General features: G+C 32.4%; 1 protein-coding gene across 1 annotated transcript in view; it reads right to left on the bottom strand.

The window, feature by feature from the left end:
* Positions 1 to 3,294: 3,294 nt before the first annotated feature.
* The window catches only part of LOC127699100 (thyroid adenoma-associated protein homolog), a 202,207-nt gene continuing 188,152 nt past the window's right edge, over positions 3,295 to 17,349 (bottom strand). The window contains exons 36-38 of the mRNA XM_052202835.1: positions 9,908 to 10,021; positions 6,859 to 6,989; positions 3,295 to 4,192 (exon numbers count right to left, since the gene is read on the bottom strand). Coding sequence (XP_052058795.1) covers positions 3,644 to 4,192; positions 6,859 to 6,989; positions 9,908 to 10,021 — 794 coding nt within the window. The 3' untranslated portion in view covers positions 3,295 to 3,643. The remainder of the gene's footprint in view (positions 4,193 to 6,858; positions 6,990 to 9,907; positions 10,022 to 17,349) is intronic.

The raw sequence follows: 17,349 nt of genomic DNA, 5'->3' as shown, positions 1-17,349 counted from the left end.
ATGAAATCAAACAAATTTTAATTTTGGACCTTTTGGACATCAATGTGGAACAATTAAAATAAAAGAACAGAGTTCCAATGTCCACGCATTGCACATATTTTATAGACTCGTTCTGGTATGGAACCTTATGGTACAACTTCATAGAAATCCATAGACTTATACTCAAGTTATTGTCCGGAAACCAGAAAATCCGTCTTTTTTGCCCTGTAATCCTAAACGGTTTGGGCCATAACCTTCAAAATCCATCCCAACATTCATTTTGAGAAATGGAACCTTGTGGTACAATTTCATAGAGATCCATACACATATACACAAGTTATTGTCCTGAAACAAGAAAAATGATTGTTTTTGGCCCCTTTTTCCTAAACGGTTCGGACATTAACCCCCAAAATCAATCCCAACCTTCCTTTTGTGGTATGGAACTTTGTGGTACAATTCCATAGAGATCAATACACTTGTCTTGAAACCTAATGTTTTCGGACAATGATGACAACAACGACATCATAACATTATACGAACGCTGTCGTATGAAAAACAGCAGAGGTAGTTAAATGTAAATGCAACAGCAGCCCAACAAAAATGAACCTAGACATCTAAAGGGCAAACTACAGACTTCGCCAATAAACAAGAGTCAATACAACATGTCTAGCTTTCTCTCTACTAATCATCCTGAATAAAGAAAAGCGGTGAGTAAATTAAACAGAAGCAACCAAAGACCTACCATTGACACCAAACTCTCCAAATAACAAAATAACATTAAGATATGACATAAGACAACTACCAACAAGGTTTCTGACTTGACTCTATTTTTATATAATAAGTACAGAATAGAGATTTCTAAGAGGCATCTTCACATACTATATGAAGAAATGCCAATAGTTACTTTCTGTATGTATATCTATTGGTACAAGTTTTCTGTAATTTCAAATCTTCATTGTTGCAAGTCAGTCTGTCCTTCATATTTTGGTTTTTAAAATATAGGATCCAGTATTAACCAAACTACCATCTCCACCTGTCTTACTTTCAATTACTAACTAATCTTTCAGTGCTTTTAACTAGTTCTGTAAATACTATCAAAGAACTTATCATTTACTTTTGTAATAAAGCATATGCAAATAGTGGAATAAACTATTTTTGGAGTATAAAAAATTCTTTGTATGTTTTAGATAAATCAAGTACTTTTAATGGTCCTTTGAATTGTTGACATTTTTTAGTTTTCAACTCTTTACACTACACTTCCACACAATCTTTTCAAACAAAAAGTTTTACTATTAAATTATTGCAAAGACAATCAAACCTTTCCCAGAATCAGTTGTTTACTTATCCATTTAAATTTTTGCAAAGTGCACTGCCCCATTGATTAAATACAATATCTATTGTTCTCTGTGAAGTTCATTCAATGGAAACTATAAATTTCTCCTTGAAAAAACAATGGACTGTGATATTCCTTTGGCACCATCTTATGCTGTTTGTATATCCCAACCTATGCCTGTGTCTGGAGTGACATTTTGGATTTCAATGAACGTAATATATGTATTACTTATTAATATTTATATACATAAATTATTATGACTAGGATTTCATTACCACAAATTACTTAAAACCTTTAATTAATTCTTTCATAGATGAAAATATTTGGTTTTGAAGTTTGGCTGTATCTGCAGAAAACTTAATACAAATTACAAACAGAATAGCACATCCTAATTTTTTACGGTGTTGTTGTTTACCAAGCCTGTATATTTTGATACAATCCAGGTAAACCTAGTCATCCTTTAAACAAACTTACTCTAAAAGGTTACCAATTCAACACTGTAATGCTCTTTGAAAATTGTTTTCCTCTGTATAAATCAATAAATTAAAACCCAACTAAATATTATTATTACATTCAAGGTCCTACCATTTCTCAATACCTACATTTTGGCATTGCACAAGGCCATGTTTTTCTATGACTGTTAATGACATCTTTACACTAAAACCATTGGATGTTGGATGTGTACTGATTGATATTTTTGGCTTTGAACTAACTTTCAGCAACTGTGAGTACTCTCAGATCTGTACTTTGTGTCTTTTGTGTGCTTTGTATTGATTTGATGAGTTAAGCCTTTACAACCCTTTGAACACTCGGTCTGCCTTTGAGGACTGTGCTGTGTGAAACAATGCTTTAAACACCGTCTTGGACAGTAAAAAAAAAAAAAAAAAAAACAGAATACCACTTGTTCAGAAATTCTGTTGGAAAGCATCGAGGAAATTTGTATTTTGATGAATACTGAAATTTGCTGTGAACATTACCCTAGAAATCCTTCAAAATTATTCATGGATGGATGCTCACGATCCAGCAGCAAATATTACATGCATATTTGTACAAGACCCACACACTGAGCCAGATTTTTTTTAATGTGCTAGCTCACAGGGTAGTAGCCAGTAGAATTGCATGAGTCCACTAGTCTTTGCTCGAACTCCTAAATGCAGCATGCTTGGTGGAGAAGCAGCAAATACCATTTAAGAAAAAGTTTTTTGTTTGATCTTTGAACCTCCATTTTATGTGTATCACATGCTAGTTAGAGAGCTACCATTTGATTTTTATGGGGGGCTAGGATGAAATTTGAAAAAAAGGCAGGACAGGAGTTTTGAGTAAAAAAAAAGGCAGGATGAGCAACTTGGCAAAAAAAAAAGCCAGGATGACAATTTATGTAAAAAAAAGTCAGGATAAACTAATAAAAAAAAAGGCAGGACCGAATAGAGTGAAAAATAAAAAGGCAAGACAGAGATTACAGCTAAAAAAAAAATGAAGGACAAAATTTTTCTTCCTAGCCCCCCCCCCCCCCCCCCCCCCATTAAAAATCAAATGGTAGCTCCCTTAGATCACTTTCTTTGTTTTATAGTGTTTTATTTTTACATTTAATGGTGTCTGGATGAGGGGGGAGGGGCTGTCTTCATTATTGTACTCTTTAATTATTGAAGTTGTTGTTTTCTATTCTCAAAATGATTGTGCCCATTTTTCTACTTTCTTTTTGTTTTAGTACCCCATTATTTTCCCTCCCATTTTCTCTAATCTTTTTTCCACTATTCTCATTTCTGTAACCCCCATCCAGACACTCTTTAGTGACCATGTATTCATTTTCAAGCAAGATCGTAACAAGGTGGATTCTTTGATGTAAGTTTCCCAAAATGGTCTAATAATGATTGGAATGGATTTTCCAATATTTATCTATAAATTGGATATAACCCTGAACAGACAATGTCTCCACTGATTAATTATCATTCATAGAAATAAATGTAAATAAACAAATATCATATCATTTTGATCTGAGGCCACACAAAATCAACTTTTAGTTCCTTGAAATCACTAGCAAAATGTTTGGGAGAAGAAGTTTTCTATAGAAAAAAATAATTTAACAGCAAAAAAAAAAAAAAAATAAGCACATATTTTATATATTAAACAATAATTACCTTCACCAACATTATAATATTTTTGAGATATTTTTTCTTCTAAATGCTGAATCCCTCATCAAATTTTCCACTTGTTTCTTTTAAAACAGTTTTCAGAAAACGTATTACTTGCTTGCACCTTTTTTTGGGTCTCTTTTATAAACAAAAGAACTAAAACTTAAATTGGTGTGGCCTGCATATTTTATTTCTTTTTCTATTTTCCCTGAAGTAAAGAATTAATCCTTGTATCAGACACACAGTGACATAGCTGCAGCACCAAGTCTACTTTTAACTTATTTATACTACAATGAATATGTTTGTTTACATCTTTAAATGGTCCTAAAGATGTCAGGTCTTCTTTTAATACTAATGTCAAATGACTATATAAACAATCAAGTAGTGTTGACCATTTCTCTGAATGGCCTGATGTTATTGGTTCTAAACTGAATGTTTGACCAACTGGAAATTTGTCCATTAACTCTGCCTGTAGGTGAAGTAATTTCTCTTTATTAAAAATCCTAGAGAAGCTGGTTGAGTCCATACCTAAATTCTCTCCCTTTTGTTCATTGATTATGGTAGAGTTATCTCCCTTGATGTTCACTACTTTTTGGATTTCTGACAAATTCTTTTTAATTCCTGCCATGGATGATGTATTGCATGACAGAATAATTTGTAAAAGATATTTCATCACAATGTTCACAAACTGTATATCTTCTCTCCATGTATTCATCTCATTTTTGTCGAACAGTCGTCCACCAACACCCTTAAAAATATTGAAAAATACAAACTTTTAAATTAAAGTTCAATATTTTATTTATTGCAACCTTTAACAAAATACTTATAGAAACTTCAATTATATAAAGTCAAAATTATTTTGATTTAAAATGAAATTTTCACCTTATACAGTTGATATTAAAATGAAAATGAATTCTCACTTCAAGTATGTTGTATAAATGAGAATGTTATTATCATTTCTTAGAGTTCAAATTCATTTTAGTCATACATGTAATGATTAATCACAGATACAGTCATATCTATAAAATCAGTTTTCCCTGACAAATAAGGCACTTAGAAATATATGTCTGTTTAGAGTTATTTTCACCAATCATTAGATGTTTAGGCCAAATACTACATATAGTATGTAAGATATTTTTAAACAAAGTACCTACGTACATTACTCATGACCAATGTAACCAAGCCTAAACAGATATTCATTAATTTCTTCCAAGCCAAAGCAAGAGGATGATTTTCAAGCACTTCTCTACTTTAAATGGGAGTTATTCCTGATTTGTTTTATGCTATATAGATCATAAAAAATGGTGGAAATGATATCCTCAAATTCTCATGCCCAAAGGATACAAAGTGAAAATTTTTAGCCTTACATTTTTATGGGCGAGGAGAAAATGTTTGAAAGGAAAGTATAAATTTAAAATTTTTTAAAATAACTTTATAACTTAACCGTCCTCTTGAATACCCACTTATCTACTAAACATTAGATCAAGGTCTCTTCGCAAAGGAATTGCAAAGAATATTTAATTAATCAACCCAACACAAGATCGTAATATTTTTTGTGTGCGTTCTGATAAACATCATTAAGCAACGCTGACATTTATACATAATTACTCTGAAGATGGCACTTGTCACATTCAAAGTGTTTCCTGAGAGATAAACTTGTTGTGTGTCATCAGAAAACCCTGACCTTTGTATGTGATACTGTTTACATGATTTATAACATTGTAAGTGATGACTGATGAACTATATTATGATTTCTCAATATAAAAATTATGTCTGTTGCACACATGGGGCTCTAGTAGATACCCCCTTAAGTGACAAGGTCATGTTTAAAATTGCCTCAGGTCACCAGGTCATGTTTAAAAATTGCCTGATGTCACCAGGTCATGTTTAAAAATTGCCTGATGTCACCAGGACACTATAATGCAAACTGTACTTTCATAAAGGGATCTGATTCTCAGCTTTGAAAATTTATAAAGGTCACAGGTCCTTTAAAATGAGATGTCAGGTCTGAAGGTCGCTCAAAAAAATCCCCAAGATCATAGGTCAGATTTGACAATGTAGGAGTCACACATATACAAGAAGAATTCTTGCATTTCTGAGCTGTGAAAGCCAGTAGATGATTTGAATATTTCACAGTTTCAGAAATAAAGGTAACGTATAAATGAAAACAAGAGTGCACACACTGAAATGTCTCACCTTTTTTACTGACCATTGATTTTATGTTGAAAGTCTTATAGATACAGGTTTTACTAAAAGTATCACATAAACTTAACATTTTTAAAGATCTATGAGAATGAGGTCAAGGTCAGATAAATCCTGTCAGACAAGAAATATACACCTTACAACTTTTTAAAACACCAAATACAATTGACCTATTGCTTCTGGTAATTGAAAAACAGACCAAAACACAAAAACTTAACATTGACCAACGAACCATGAAAATGAGGTCAAGGTCAAACAAAACATTTCAGACTGACATGTACCCATTACAATCATTACATACACCATGTATAGTTGACCTACTGCTTATAGTATTTGAGAAACGGACCTAATCATGTAACTTTAACCTTGATCACTGATCCATGAAATGAGGTTGAGGTCAGTTGAACCCTGTCTGGCTGACATGTAGATGTTGCAAGGAACCCATATACCAAATATAGTTATCCTGTTACTCATAATAAGTGAAAAAATTCACATGACAAAAAACCCCTGTTACCAGTATGGTATTTTATTCTGAATTTTACCCAAATTAGTTTATTCAGGTTATAACTTAGGTAGAGTAAATGTCTAAACCTGGTTAAATTGCCTTGCTATAGTGCATTGTGATATTTTGCTCTAATCTGTCGAAATAAGAATACTGTAAATTCAGAAATTTTTGTGGACTTATTATTGCTATTGTTATTATTACAAATTCGAGATTTATTATTGCGATTTCAGGATATTCTGCACATAAATAATGCTATTAATTAAATTAAAAAAAACTAATCTTAATTTTTGTAACATCTTTCTCATCGCAATTTTCACAAATGATAAAAAAGTTGCAAACATTTCTGAATTTACAGTAGCAAATCATAGTCAACAATTCTTTCTTCTTAAAAAAATTAGAATTTTACAGCAATTTTCCCTTTTGAACAACATCAGAATAAAAGAAAAGTTGAATAGTAATGTTCATTTTGTTATCACAGAAAATGGCTACATTTTTGGTATATTTTCTTCAAAGTTTAATTGACATATGTTCATTAGTGAAGGAGCAATTACGAACACAAAGTGGAAATCAATGAATGAACAACAATTACTGGATGGGGGTTCTTCATTTCTTTAATATTTAGCTAATTTTTCTCCATTCTTCATTTATTTTGACCATTATTCTGTATTCCTTATATTTTAACACCCCATTATTATCTATAATTTTACCACTTCTTCTTTGGTATCAGTTTCCATCCATTTCAACATGGTTTTCAAACATAGCTTCCAGTGTCTGGTATAATGGTGATGTAACATTGATCCAACAGTCAAATCTAAGGCAAGGAATGGGTGAACAGTCACTGAAAAATACAAACAGTCAGATTTAAGGTATGAGATGGATGAACAATCACTGAAAATAAACAGTTAAATCTAATTGTGATGTACCACAATTCCAACAGTCAAATCTAAGAAAAGGAATGTGTGAACAGCCATTGAAAATACAGACAGACAAATCTAAGCCAAGGAATGGGTGAACAGTCACTGAAAATACAAACAGTCAGATTAAAGGTATGAGATAGGTGAACAGTCACAGAAAACAAACAGTTAAATCTAATTGTGATGTAACATGGTTCCAACAGTCAAATCTAAGATAAGGAATAGGTGAACAGTCACTGAAAATACAGTCAAATCTGAGGCAAGGAAAGGGTAAACAGTCACTGGAAATACACACAATTGTATACTATGGTAATTGGTTAACAATTATCCTAAAAACAAAACAAATCCAATCAAAGGCAATGAAAAATCAGTGGAAAGTAATTAAAAATAGAATAAGTCAGATCTAAGTCATAGAATAGGTAAACACCCAAAATATTAGTTGGAGATTGATCTGATTTCTGAAGACCATTTTAGGACATGTTGGGCCATGTTTTTCATACTGCATTCTCTGATTTCCCACAGCTCCAACAAGTCCTTAAAAAGGCCACCAGACTATCAGCCAACAAACATACATTCAGAAACAGGACAAGATTTTGGTGATTTCACTGAAAATACAAACCTTCTAGCTTTATACTTTGTTAAAAATTATATAGATCCACTAAAGCAAACCTAAGTTAGAAGACGTCCTATAAAGATTGTGTTGAATTTTGGAGAATTAAAAAGTCCCATAACTCTGAAACAACGCATCTTAAAATTGTTAAAACCAAAACAGAGATTGTTTTCATATGTGAAAATCTAATAAGAGATTTGCTTAAACAAATAAACAAACAGACAGCTGTAAAACAGACAAGGATAATAGAATACCATATTATGTTCTATCCTTGACAGGCATATACAAATTTGAGTGAGGTCACAGATACAATTTTCATGCTAAGTTTAGTTAGGTTTAGTTCCATCTAGCCTAACAGGGCCATTGTTTATGTTGTGATGGAAAAAAAACAGATTAACCGACATTCTGAACTTTCTAAGGTTTCATAAAAAATGGCTGAAAATCTTTTGATTACAAAATATCAGAAAAAGTCAGGTGATATATCCTATAGAATATTTGAGACAACTTAATTCAATCAAAAATTAATACAAAAGTTTTAATGATTTGTACTTTAGTACAGATAAGACAGTTTAATACCATCTTAAATCAAAATATATACTGTCTGATGTGCTGGCTATAAATTATAAGGTAATGTCTTATGCGTGTTACATAACTGTATTACAAATCAGTTTATAGCTAAAATCCAACAAGTAGCAAGTTTTTATTTAGACTTACAATGGGTGAAGGACACATACGAAAAAAAAGGAGAAATACATAAACAAATCTTTTGTTAGATGCAAACAGCTGCATAAAAGTACTAACAAACAGCTGCCTAAATGTACTAACAAACAGTTGCATAAAAGTATTAAAAATTTGCATTTGTGACAAAACATTTTTTGTAAGATATTTTTCATATCTAAACAGATGTCAGTCAGTAACAAAACTGAATTTATTTTTAATCAAACCTTGAAAATAGTAATACCTTTCCAAAATATAAAATCTTGAACATTGTAAATAAAACAACACACGTACGGTAAGATATATTTTATACCTAAAAAGATATCAGCTGGTAACACAACTGAATTTATTTTCCATTAAACCTTAAATATAGTTTATATCCCTTTCAAAAATATAAAATCTTGAACTTTATAAATAATACTAAATCACTAAAAATTGCCTGGGAAAATATTCAAATGCTATAAATTTTCCATGTAACCTTGTTGCTACTGTTCAGCATTTAAATCTGGTCTCACACAGTCTTTATGGGAGTGAATCAATGGCCCTTATTTCATATTTTAACCTAATTTCTTTTCGTGTCAAGAGGGGACTACTACAAAACACAATGGTGTGATAAATATATAATCAATTCTTGTCACTTGAATTAATTTAATGTATTATTGTGCATTGAACAACTATGAGCTTCTGATTTTTTAAGTCTTAGAGCCTTTATAACTCCATCATTCTCTTTGACATCAAAGTGTCCTTGAAAGAAAATAATCTGGTTTTCCATAAATTATCAATTGTCCTCAATAAAAAATGAATTTTGTTGGCAATTTCTAATGCTTAGAACCCTAATGTGGTTTTCTTCGAAGTAAAGCATAGTCTTTTGACATTTGAATTTCAATAAATGAAAAATATTTTGTTATCCTGGCTAGTAATCTTTGATTGTAAGACATATATGATGGAAATAAATCATTAAAATAGAAATTCTGACATGTAGATTGATAATAAGTGTAAGCATATTTGGCTAAAAAGATAGCTTGAAAATTGTTGGAGTGAGCAGCCCACAAAAAAATGCCAAATTAAAAAAATATGTTGAACTGACAAACTTAAACTGATAGTTGTTAAACATTATCCATCCTAAATTTTTGTTGCAGGGTTGTAATAAATTGTCTTTAAATGCTAATAATGACCTTGAACTTTAACCTCTGATGTCACATTGTCAGCGATCCATTAAATTGCAATATAGCCATCACCTATTCAATTTTGGCTGGTGCATTATCTCTAAGGTAAAAGCTCATTGCTGGAGTAAAACATTAACCTTGAACTTTAAACTTTGCCCTCATAAAGTTTTGGTATATCAAACAACTTTGACCTCCAATTCCTGGTTATAACATTTGGCTGTTTTAGATATGATCTTTGTAATCTAGTTGTGAAGTTCGTTTTTTTGTCGTTTGATAAATGCTTTTTTTGTAAAAAAATATTTGACTTGATTTCAAACTAAGATCTCATAACAAATGACTGTTAACTGACCTTGAACTTCAGGGTTCAATCTACTGACAATCTTTGCAGCCATATCTTTTACTTCTTCATCATCTTCTTGCAACAAACTTACCAGGATTTCCCAGAATGCAAAAGTTGTTTCACCTGTAAAAATAAAAAAGTCCATTGAGTCAAAACCTTTTTTCCCGATCTTCCTATGTAGAGAACATCAAACGGGTAATTATATATGAATTAAAGAAAATCTGTGTCAATAATTATGCAACCTTCCTTTTCATTCATACATTTTTATCATTGACCTCCCATGGGCAATATGGATTTTGATGACCAATCCTAATAAAATGCTCCGCTGGGCGCAGCTTGATACAACCGCAGAGGTCGAACCCTGAACAGTTGGGGCAAGTATGGACACAACATTCAAGCTTGATACAGCCCTGAATTTGGATTGTGATTAAATATTTGACTCAGCATAGGTTTCTGACACAGAATGAATGTGGTCTAAGAACTTAAATTTTTTTAATTTACCTATTCAAACCATATCATTATTATTTGCTTTTATATATAAATCAGAAATAACCAATTTAAAATGGAAAATTTAAAAAAAAAAAAAGAAAAAAAGGAAAAAAAAAAGGAAAAAAAGGAAAAAAAAATCCCTCCCCCAATTTTTTTTAACCCTCTTATGATTCATCATCCCAAACTCAATCCGAGCCTTCCCTTTGTGGTATGGTACCTTGCAGTACAATTTCAGAGAGATCCATACACTTGAACACAAGTTATTGTCTGGAAACTAGAAAAATGGTTGTTTTTAGGCCCCTGTTTGGCCCCAAATTCCTAAATGTTTAGGGCAATTACCCCCAAACTCAAACCCAGCTTTCCTTTTGTGATATGGAACCTTGTAGTACAATTTCATAAAGATTCATACATTTAAACACAAGTTATTGTCCTGAAACTAGAAAAATGCTTGTTTTTTGCCCCTTTTTGGCCCCTAATTCCTAAAATTTTGAGGCAATTACCCCAAAAATCAATCCCAGCCTTCCCTTTGTGGTATGGTACCCTGCAGTACAATTTCAGAGAGATCCATATACTTGAACACAAGTTATTGTCTGGAAACTAGAATAAACTGCTTCGCTAAGCGCAGCTAGATACCCCCGCAGAGGTCCAACCCTGAACAGTTGGGGCAAAAATGGACACATTATTCAAGCTTGATTCAGGTCTGAATTTGGATTGTAATTAAATACTTGACATATTATAGGTTTCTGAATAAATGTAGTCAAAGAATTTGAAATTGGTTATATGAATTGAATTTATATTCAATTAAAGATTTCTTGCTGTTGTGCAATACTATAAAAGCAGAAATTTTCGTGGAGGATTTAATTTCGTTTATTTCGTGGAAAGAATATATCCACGAAATTAAAACCCCCACGAAAATTTAACCTACATATAATATCACTTTCATTTAATGGAAACCACGAAATTAAATCCCCATAAAATTTTATATAGAGACAAAACAACGAAATTTTAACCCCACGAAAATTAATGTTTTTACAGTACTTAGTAAATCTGTTGTCAGACTATAAACAAATAAAGTTCAATTAATTCTCAATGTCATATTAGAAATTTTTGAAAATAAAAAGGGAGCTTACATCAATAGATATAAACAATTCACCAAAGTTTCATGAGAATTGGTGACAGCATTTTTGAGTTATTGTCCGAAAACTGGAAAATCACCCCTTTTTTTAATGAATAAAACCCCATAACTCAGAAATGTAGGATGTAAAATTTATAAAATTCTAAAGGGAGCTTACATCAACACATACAAACAATTCACCAAAGTTTCATAAGAATTGCTGAAAGCATTTTTGAGTTTTTGTCTGAAAACTGGAAAATCCCCCCATTTTTTATGAATAAAACCCTGTAACTTGGAAACGTAAAATCTAAAATTTATAAAAATTGAAAGGGAGCTCATGTCAATAGATATAAACAATTCACCACAATTTCTTGCAAGTTGGTGAAAGCATTCTTGACTTATTGTCCGAAAACGGGAAAATCCCCCTTTTTTTAATGAATAAAACCCCATAACTCGGAAACTTAAAATCTAAATTTTATTAAAAACGAAAGGGAGCTCACGTCAATAGAAATAAACAATTCACCAAAGTTTTATGCAAATTGGTAAAAGCATTTTTGAGTTAATGTCCGACATGTTGACGACGGACGGACAGACGGACGGACTGACAGACGGACAACGGTATACCATAATACGTCCCGTAAACGGGCGTATAAAAATGCTTGTTTTTAGTGGCCCCAAATTCCTAAATGTGTAGGGCAATCACCCCCAAACTCAAACCCAGCTTTCCCTTTGTGATATGAAACCTTGTAGTACAATTTCAGAAAGATCCATACACTTACACACAAGTTATTGTCATGAAACTAGAAAAATGCTTGTTTTTTGCCCCTTTTTTGGCCCCTAATTCCTAAAATTTTGAGGCAATTACCCCAAAAATCAATCCCAGCATTCCCTTTGTGATATGGAACCTTGTGGTACAATGTCCGAGAGATCCATACTCTAACACACAAGTTATGTCAGGAAGTTACAAAAATGCTTATTTTTGGCCCCTTTTTCCTTAACTGTTGGTACCATAACCCCCAAAATCAATCCCAACCTTCCTTTTGTAGTATTGAACCTTATGGTAAAATTTCATAGAGATCCTTTTACTTAAACTAAAGTTAGAGTGCAAAAACCAATGTGTCTTCGGACGACGACGACGATGACGCCAACGTCATACCAATATACGACCGCGAATATAAAAATAGAAACTTTTCCAAAGCAAGGAAGTCATGGGAAGTGATGCAACAAAAGAGATAAAACAGCCAGAAAGTATGGATACCATATGACCATCAAACCTTATAAGAGGGTAAAGTTAAATTAGTTGAAAATTACAACCAACAGATGGACAAAGGTATAATCAGAACATATCCTATCCTTGACTAGCTTATAAAATGTTCGGCTATGAGCATTCCCAATGAATAACTTCAGAAAAGCGCTTCGGACGCATGAAATTTATAAAAGTTTTGTTTTCATTTTATATAAACAAGAGTGCATACTCTGAAATGTCTTGTGTCCCCAGTCTGACATACATGTAGACCTTGCAAGGATCCCATGCATACACCAATTATAATTATCCTACTACTCAATTTAGATGAGAAATTCAGAAAACAAAATGGACATTACAGATGGAAACATCATATAACATAAGGCATCTATATACAAGGTATGAAGCATCCAGGTCTTCTACCAATAGTTTACCCACTGCATGCTGACACTATGTCTCTCATTCAGTGAATTTCATCACAGTTGGGAAAAATTGGAGAATAGAAATGTTATTTGTAGACCTTTGTTTGTCTTTGATACACTTAGGGAGTTACCATTTGATTTTTATGGGGGAATTAGGATGAAAGATTTTGTCCTGCATTTTTTTTAGTTAAAATTTTTATTAGGTTATCCTGACTTTTTTTACATAAATTGTCATCCTGCCTTTTTTTTTGCCAAGTTGCTCATCCTGCCTTTTTTTTTACTCAAAATTCCTGTCCTGCCTTTTTTTTCAAATTTCATCCTAGCCCCCCCCCCCCCCCCCCCCCCCCCATACAAATCAAATGGTAGCTCCCTTAAAAGTCGTCAGAACTTTCATTGCTTTTTGAAAAAGTAGTCTCAGTATATAAAATAAGGCAGCAATTTTCCAGTTAATAATATTTATACAAAGGCGATCAGTTCAGACAGGTCTAAAGATATGCAAGTATGCATGCAACTGTACGACATATAAATCTAGACATATAATTTTTATGTTTCAATATCAATAGCAAAAACCATCTACAATATCTAAGGTCACAATTAAAGCCATGAGCAAGCATAAATTGTCTCACTTTTGCAGCATAGTGCAATAGAATCAATGCAGTTATTTTCAGATAGATTTGTTTCACATAGATAATCTTGTGTCAGATATGATATACAATGGATTGAGTTTTACAACAGATGTGAATCTTTAACAATCACTGAGGGTCACTAGGTGCAGTTTGTCAGTGATCAAACAGGTTGTAGTATGTATGATAAATTATCATGATTATGTTCTGTACTTAAATTGCCTGAAGAGGGTGGAAAAGGTTGAAAAAATGATGTAAAAATGAAGAAAATATCCAACTTATCCAAGGGGATAAATTACGCTCTGTTCTTAAATTGTCTGAAGAGGGTGGAAAAGGTTGAAAAGTTGACGTAAAAAAGTAAAGAATGTACCATTGGGGTAATCTAAAATCATAAGATGTATATAAACAACACACTTCACCGATAAAAGGGGCTGAAATCAGGTGCTCCTAATATTTTCTGACAATTTTCATACTCTCCCTTTTACGTTTAAAATGCAGGTCCCAAATATGATCCATGCATCTTTTTTTTTTAATCCCAGTCTCTTCTTTTTTTAATTCATTCAGGTGCTTTTATTTCTTATTCATTTCCTTCTTAAATAAAAATGTCTTTTCAATGATGGTGAATCCAGGAACCTTTGACAAGGGTTGGGAGAGTCAAGCATTAACTTATTGTAAAAATACTATGAAGGAATGTTAAACGTATAAGTAATGAAGTCACCAGTGTTTCAAATTGACAAATTATTTTCCCCATGCTTGCATGTAGAAAGCTAATTAAAACTAATTTTGTCATGACTTTTATAACTTACTATATGATATGGGTTTTGCTCATTGTTGAGGGCCTATAGTTGCTTACATACACATCCTTTTTTTATTAATATATTATATAATGTCAATATCTCAAACTAGTACCGGTACACAGCAAAGGCAATTGCCAATGAATTTTAGTTTGCTTAAAGGACATGCCAAAATTTGTCAATTTTCTACATCAAATTTTAGATAAATCTCTTTTTTTTATCAGCAATTCTTTTTTTTCCAAAATGAGCCTAATTTGAAATGAATATGGTTTCCAACAAGACAAAATAAAGTCATGCAAAGTATACTAGTACCCCAATAGTAGATGTTGATAAAAATTCTGTGTTCATTGGGAATAATGCAAATTCAAATTACCAGTTTTATTGTCAAACAGAATTTAAGTGACTGTCTGGCATGTCTGGAATGGCTAGCACATTACAAATCAGCATTTTATGATTCCAGACCAAATATAAAATCATTCAATAATATTGGCTGGCATAAAAGAGAGGTGAAAGATACCAAAGGGACATTCAAACTCAAAAGGTGAAAATAATTGACAACGCCATGGCTAAAAAAGAAAAAGACCACCATACAAACAAGAATACACAAAACACAACATAGAAAACTAAAGACTGAGCAACACAAACCCCACCAAAAACCGGGGGTGATCTCAGATGTTTCGGAAGGGTAAGCATTTCCTGATCCACATGTGGCACCCGTCATAATATATGTAACAAAAGTTATGGCTGCATCAACAGAAATATATGATTCTGTCAGTTTGTCTGTTGCTCCATTTATAATGCAGTAAACCATTCACTTTGTAAGTGGGGTATAAAATCTCTCTCCAGTATCAACCCCTCTTAATATTTACCCATAGACTTCATAAAATTTTAGACTAAAACATTTATCTATTGGTCCCAGATAAAATTTCAGAATTTTTTTTCTATACTTTTAATACAGCTAGAAAACTTTCTCAGCATTTTCCAACTAAAATAAACTAGAAAAATTAAATTTAATCTAAAATCAAGTACTTAAGTGTCAGAAAAATTCTTACATGAACCAATATAAACAGGTAAAAATAAGCTGTCAATCAGAACAGGTGTATAATTCCATTATCTGCTTGGGAAATGATCAAAGTTATGTCATAGAGAATGAAAAATCACCAACTTTATACAAACAATCTTTTGATGTGGTATCCTTGGTTTTGATTACTGAATCTGAATCATCAAATCTGAATGTTGATATGATGGCACAGTGTAGAGGGAGCCACTGACTTAAGTTTGATTCAAATCTTGAAGCCAAGGCTGCCTCCTTTCTGGCACAGTGTATAGGGAGCCACCGACTCGTCTCAAGTTTGATTCAAATCTTCAAAGCGAAGGCTGCAACTTTCTCAAGGTAAGGGGATGGCAATTTGATAGTGGGTGGGTGGGGGGGGGGGAGCTATTTATCTATTTATTTAAATAAGGGTATTTATTTTTTTATTTTTAGCTTTAACCAGACCCGAATAATTATTTTCAAAATCCTCTCCCCCCCTCACATTCGAGAAAAAGAGGACAGGTTAGGGTTATTGCAATTGGAACATATATTTCGGCATCTGTAAAACAGATATTCCTTAATGGTCAACCAACTCTTGATGGCGTCCATATAATTTTCTAAGGGATGTTTTCATCTTAACCACTCTGAACTTTTGGTTCAATAGATTCCTTGTTAGCAGCAATCATCTCTATCAAGAAAATCATTACAGGAAATGCAAGCTCTGGAATATCGTATCACTTGGGAGATGTATACTCCATATGCAGGCACTGCTGGAAAGTTGCTGCATACAAATGGAAAATTCACAATTGGGAAGCTGAAATCATCTCTTTTGTCGTAATGTTTTGTTCTCAACAGACCCTCATTGACAATTTTCAATTTTAGATGTAAGTAAAGATAAAATGGAACTTAGCAAAATCCAGTCAATTCAGAAATTTGTGCATGCATTTATTATAAAACAATGGACACAAATTCGAAATTAATTATTGCATTTTCAGGATATACTGCAAGCACATAATGTTTTTAAAATCTTTGACAATAAAACCTATTCCGTTGCAATTTCTGCATAAAAACATGAAATCAAAACAAAACAAAAATCTCTGAATTTACAGTAACAAAATTGTGTTTAAAGCTTGAATTTTATAAATCAATTTGGCCACTCTTTGCACAGTGACTAATCTTATAGCCATTATTGCCACAGTCCTTTCTAATGTGTAGATCTGCACCCTACTGCTTGTACTATGCAGTCACTATACATGTACTCATAAAAATTATGATACATTGCAGGAGTTTACAACAACCATTTGATTTCGCAATCGGTTCAGAAATCTTACAATTACACCCTCCTTTAGCTCCCAAGACACCTCTAAGATATAGATGTTATCTAGGGTTATCTGCCCCTGACAAGATAAAACATTGGTACAAGATAATTACAAATTACTTAAGGTGCATAGGAATCTTTGTAGGTAAATGATATAATTGCCTATAATAAACGTTTTCATGATGTTATTTATCTATTTAACAACAGGAGAAGCATCCAGGTTCACCCTGAATTATTAAATACCATCAATAGCTACAAGATCAAACATAAAGTTGAACATCTTTTTTTATATAATTTATACTTATTTATCACGTTCACCTGTGTAATGACTTATGTATTTGATCAAAGGCAGGTTAATCAGATGTGATATAGTACTTTGAAATAAGCAACAATTCAATTGAGAATGGAAACAGGG

This window comes from Mytilus californianus, unplaced genomic scaffold (assembly GCF_021869535.1).
Source record: "Mytilus californianus isolate M0D057914Y unplaced genomic scaffold, xbMytCali1.0.p SCAF_4, whole genome shotgun sequence".
In the NCBI taxonomy this organism is placed as follows: domain Eukaryota; kingdom Metazoa; phylum Mollusca; class Bivalvia; order Mytilida; family Mytilidae; genus Mytilus; species Mytilus californianus.
This window is presented reverse-complemented; position numbering and strand designations above follow the sequence as displayed.